This window comes from Salvelinus namaycush, chromosome 17 (genome assembly GCF_016432855.1).
Source record: "Salvelinus namaycush isolate Seneca chromosome 17, SaNama_1.0, whole genome shotgun sequence".
NCBI classification, from domain to species: Eukaryota; Metazoa; Chordata; class Actinopteri; order Salmoniformes; family Salmonidae; genus Salvelinus; species Salvelinus namaycush.
Window position 1 is genome coordinate 36,939,148 of NC_052323.1, and position 6,000 is coordinate 36,945,147.

General features: G+C 45.8%; 1 protein-coding gene across 1 annotated transcript in view; it reads right to left on the reverse strand.

Moving 5' to 3' along the window:
- LOC120062099 (teneurin-2-like) overlaps nt 1–6,000 on the reverse strand; it is a 338,488-nt gene that overhangs the window by 111,350 nt on the left and 221,138 nt on the right. Inside the window, exon 5 of the mRNA XM_039011910.1 lies at nt 1,677–1,915. Coding sequence (XP_038867838.1) covers nt 1,677–1,915 — 239 coding nt within the window. The remainder of the gene's footprint in view (nt 1–1,676; nt 1,916–6,000) is intronic.

Sequence of the window (6,000 nt, forward strand, 5' to 3'; positions counted from 1 at the left end):
GAGTAGAGAGATCTATTCTGTCCATCTTTTACTACAGTGACTAGTGAGAGTAGAGAGATCTATTCTGTCCATCTTTTACTACAGTAACTAGTGAGAGTAGAGAGACCTATTCTGTCCATCTTTTACTACAGTAACTAGTGAGAGTAGAGAGATCTATTCTGTCCATCTTTTACTACAGTGACTAGTGAGAGTAGAGAGATCTATTCTGTCCATCTTTTACTACAGTGACTAGTGAGAGTAGAGAGATCTATTCTGTCCATATTTTACTACAGTGACTAGTGAGAGTAGAGAGATCTATTCTGTCCATCTTTTACTACAGTAACTAGTGAGAGTAGAGAGATCTATTCTGTCCATCTTTTACTACAGTAACTAGTGAGAGTAGAGAGACCTATTCTGTCCATCTTTTACTACAGTGACTAGTGAGAGTAGAGAGATCTATTCTGTCCATCTTTTACTACAGTAACTAGAGAGAGTAGAGATCTATTCTGTCCATCTTTTACTACAGTGACTAGTGAGAGTAGAGAGACCTATTCTCGTCTTTTCACAGCTCATCTCCTTTATACTCCCACATTGCTCTGCTAGAGAGGTGCCTATCCTTTAAACTGTTCTCGAATCAGTGATAACACTCCAGCGGCCTGCTAAGTCTCTGTGTGTCTGAGTCCTTTATCTGTTCCCAGACCTGTGTATGTGTCCAAGATCCATGCTGTGACTGTGGGAAACTAAGTGGTATGCTCACACAACAATTCCCACAGCACCACGCCAGCCAACGAGCCACATGGGGTGTAGTATCAAACCAGACTCCTTGTTACAAATCCAAACCAGGCTCCATGCAACACAGCTGCTGGTATTGATGATATCAAACCAGATTGATCTGGAATTGATCAACAGTGTGTGTGAGTGTGTGTCCTGCGTACCTATAAAATAAGACAGTATTATAGCCAGCAGGCTGAGTGTGTGTACTCTACCTACCTATAAAATAAGACAGTATTATAGCCAGCAGGCTGAGTGTGTGTACTCTACCTCCTATAAAGTAAGACAATATTATAGCAAGCAGGCTGTGTGTGTGTACTCTACCTCCTATAAAGTAAGACAATATTATAGCCAGCAGGCTGAGTGTGTGTACTCTACCTCCTATAAAGTAAGACAATATTATAGCCAGCAGGCTGAGTGTGTGTACTCTACCTCCTATAAAGTAAGACAATATTATAGCCAGCAGGCTGAGTGTGTGTACTCTACCTACCTATAAAGTAAGACAGTAGTATAGCCAGCAGGCTGAGTGTGTGTCCTACCTACCTATAAAGTAAGACAGTAGTATAGCCAGCAGGCTGAGTGTGTGTACTCTACCTACCTATAAAGTAAGACAGTATTATAGCCAGCAGGCTGAGTGTGTGTACTCTACCTACCTATAAAGTAAGACAGTAGTATAGCCAGCAGGCTGAGTATGTGTCCTACCTACCTATAAAGTAAGACAGTAGTATAGCCAGCAGGCTGAGTGTGTGTACTCTACCTACCTATAAAGTAAGACAGTATTATAGCCAGCAGGCTGAGTGTGTGTACTCTACCTACCTATAAAGTAAGACAGTATTATAGCCAGCAGGCTGAGTGTGTGTACTCTACCTACCTATAAAGTAAGACAGTATTATAGACAGCAGGGTGAGTGTGTGTCCTCTACCTACCTATAAAGTAAGACAGTAGTATAGCCAGCAGGCTGGCTGCAGTAATGGCCGACACAGCGGCACATTTCCAACTGCAGTACTTGGATGGCTTGTTGAGCTTGAAGGCAGAGCGGGAGAAGGTGTTTCTGGGTAATAGGCGAGGGGGCGGAGAGTAGACCGTCCCAGAGGTCAGAGGGTAACCAGGGGAGGAGCTACTGAAGAGAGGGGTTGTCCCTGACGATGTCTTAAACAGGAAGTGCCTGAAGAGAGGGAGAGAAAGAAGGAGAGAGAGATATGTTTTGGTTGGACAAAAATAATACTCACAGTGGTCCAAAACACACAGAGTCAAAACACGCAGAGGTCCAAAACCTACAGAGTCAAAACACAATGAAACCCCAAAGAAGTCAACTAGAGAGAGAGAGGGGTTGAGAGTGGAGAGGAACAGAGAGATATGAGGCCAGAGATTGAGAGTGGAGAGGAACAGAGAGATATGAGGCCTGAGATTGAGAGTCGATTGCTCTCAGGGTATAGGTGAAGGAAATACACACACAAACACACAGACACACACACACAAACGTTGCTTTGGGCACTCATTGGTGGACTTAATTATGTTTTCACAATATTTCCATGAAATTACGTAGAACCTACATGGAATACACATTCAAATGACATCTGTGCAGGGAGGGGTGTGCCTTTATCCAATCCCCCTTAATGAAACTTTAATGAAACCGTTTGATTACGTTATTTTCTTTATCTTTGGTCTGATTATATATCCTTTTCTGCCTGTTTCATGTCAAGGTCACACTAAACCGTCACTCTTTTCCTCCCTGGCTCTCTCTTTCCCCACCCCGGCTCTCTCTTTCCCCACCCCGGCTCTCTCTTTCCCCACCCCGGCTCTCTCTTTCCCCACCCCGGCTCTCTCTTTCCCCACCCCGGCTCTCTCTTTTCCTCCCGGCTCTCTCTTTCCCCACCCCGGCTCTCTCTTTCCCCACCCCGGCTCTCTCTTTCCCCACCCGGCTCTCTCTTTCCCCACCCCGGCTCTCTCTTTCCCCACCCCGGCTCTCTCTTTCCCCACCCCGTCTCTCTCTTTCCCCACCCGGCTCTCTCTTTCCCCACCCGGCTCTCTCTTTCCCCACCCCGGCTCTCTCTTTCCCCACCCCGGCTCTCTCTTTCCCCACCCCGTCTCTCTCTTTCCCCACCCCGGCTCTCTCTTTCCCCACCCCGGCTCTCTCTTTCCCCACCCGGCTCTCTCTTTCCCCACCCGGCTCTCTCTTTCCCCACCCGGCTCTCTCTTTCCCCACCCCGTCTCTCTCTTTCCCCACCCCGTCTCTCTCTTTCCCCACCCCGGCTCTCTCTTTCCCCACCCCGGCTCTCTCTTTCCCCACCCCGGCTCTCTCTTTCCCCACCCCGTCTCTCTCTTTCCCCACCCCGGCTCTCTCTTTTCCTCCCCGGCTCTCTCTTTCCCCACCCGGCTCTCTCTTTCCCCACCCCGTCTCTCTCTTTCCCCACCCCGTCTCTCTCTTTCCCCACCCCGGCTCTCTCTTTCCCCACCCCGGCTCTCTCTTTCCCCACCCCGGCTCTCTCTTTCCCCACCCCGTCTCTCTCTTTCCCCACCCCGGCTCTCTCTTTCCCCACCCCGGCTCTCTCTTTCCCCACCCCGTCTCTCTCTTTCCCCACCCCGTCTCTCTCTTTCCCCACCCCGGCTCTCTCTTTCCCCACCCCGTCTCTCTCTTTCCCCACCCCGGCTCTCTCTTTCCCCACCCCGGCTCTCTCTTTCCCCACCCCGGCTCTCTCTTTTCCTCCCCGGCTCTCTCTTTCCCCACCTCGGCTATCTCTTTCCCCACCCCGGCTCTCTCTTTCCCCACCCTGGCTCTCTCTTTCCCCACCCCGGCTCTCTCTTTCCCCACCCCGGCTCTCTCTTTCCCCACCCCGGCTCTCTCTTAACGTAACAAGATAAAACATTCTAGTCAGGCAACATATGAGATATGAATAGACAATTTTTTTTTCCTAAGTCGGAGTTTATTTTCTCTCGCTTCAGCTCAAATAATGGCTGCTATTGATTTTAACCTGTTTGGCGTGCAAGCCCGACGTCGGTACACTTATGACAACAGCCAGCTCAAAGTGCAGGGCGCGAAATTCAAAAGATATATATTTTTTTAAATATTTAACTTTCACACATTAACAAGTCCAATACAGCATATGAAAGGTACACATCTTGTGAATCAAGCCAACATGTCCGATTTTTAAAATGTTTTACAGGGAAGACAGAATATGTAAATCTATTAGCTAACCACGTTAGCAAAAGACACCACTTTTCTTACTCCATCAGTTTTTTACTCCATCAGTAGCTATCACAAATTCGACCAAATAAAGATATAAATAGCCACTAACCAAGAAACAACTTCATCAGATGACAGTCTGATAACATATTTATTGTATAGCATATGTTTTGTTAGAAAAATGTGCATATTTCAGGTATAAATCATAGTTTACATTGCAGCTACAGTCAGAAATTGCACCCAAGGCAGACAGAAAAATTACAGACACCAACGCCAAATAACTAAATACTCATCATAAAACATTTCTGAAAAATACATAGTGTACAGCAATTGAAAGACAGGCATCTTGTGATTCCAGACAATATTTCCGATTTATCAAGTGTTTTACAGCGAAAACACAATATAGCGTTATATTAGCGTAGCCACAATAGCCAGAAACACTTGGGCGCCGACGACCAGTTCACATGCACGACAGATATTAGAAATAGCATCATAAAATGTTTCTTACTTTTGGTGATCTTCCGTCAGAATGTTGGACAAGGTGTCCTTTGTCCAGAACAGTCGTTGTTTGGATCTGGAACGGCAAATTTCCCTCTTGATTTAGCATGGGCACTTGCCAAGTGGCACGGATCTCTCCAACGTCAACAAAGTCAGAGAACGGAACACGGCAAAACTCCCGAAAAAATTTCAATAATCTGATTAAACTATATTGAAAAAACATACTTTACGATGATATGGTCACATGTATCAAATAAAATCTAAACCGGAGATGTTAGTCGTCCATAACGACAGCTAAACAGAAGGCAAATCCATGTCCCCTTTCGCGCGCTCCAGAAACAGGAAATGGACGGTCACGTCATACAAAGAGCTTTAATTCCACCTCAGACCAAGATAAACACGAAATTTCTTCTCTCACCGCCTCTTGACAACCAGGGGAAGGTGTATGAAGTGTACGTAGACTCTTACGTATCATGCCCATGTATAGGCAGGAAGTTGAACAGAGCATCGATTTCTGACATTCCACTTCCTGGTCAGGAAATGTGCTGCAGAATGAGTTCTGTTTCACTCAGAGAAATAATTCAAACGGTTTTAGAAACTAGAGAGTGTTTTCTATCCAATAGTAATAATAATATGCATATTGTACGAGCAAGAATTGAGTACGAGGCCGTTTGAAATGGGCACGATTTAACTGGCTACTCAATACTGCCCCTTGCAGCCATAAGAAGTTAACAAACGTTTATCATTTTTTTTACGTGGTTGCATCATATTTCTGTGCATACTTTCCGTTGAAGCTTGCATCGATACACGCTTCAAAATATGTACCAGCATTCCAGAAGTTCCCTCTGTGCTCCGTTTCACATACTTTGATTTGGACTCGTACCCCGACCCTCCCGTGTGTCACCAGTGTAGAGAGGAGTAGCAGGAGACAGTCGCAGGTTTAGAACTACTGAGTTCATTAAAGCACTATATATATATATACAAGTGTGAAGAAACCCAAAGTGCAAAAATAATAAAGTACTCAGGAAATAGTAGGAGAGATTCCTCTGAGGAAAACAAGCAACATTTACAATGACCGACAAAGACAAATGACAGAGGGAGTAAATATACAGTGATAAAGTGGGGATTGGAACCAGGGGTGTGTAATGATGATGAGACAAGTCCGGGGTTGATGAGTGAAGGGCATTTGCCAGCAGCAGGTTCGGAAGCAGCTAGGAGGCGGACGACGCTGAACGTCTGAGCTGGACAGCAGGGGGAGCCAAAGCAAAGGCTGGTGTGACACTGTGATCCAATTTGCATACTTGGAGCATGGTAGTAGGCATTTTGAGAAACACCGCCAGTTTTGTAGAGGACGTGTGTTTGTCAATAGAGGAAGTGTGTTTGTCAATAGAGGAAGTGTGCTTGTCAATAGATGAAGTGTGCTTGTCAATAGATGAAGTGTGCTTGTCAATAGAGGAACTGTGCTTGTCAATAGAGGAAGTGTGTTTGTTAATAGAGGAAGTGTGCTTGTCAATAGAGGAAGTGTGCTTGTCAATAGAGGAAGTGTGCTTGTCAATAGAGGAAGTGTG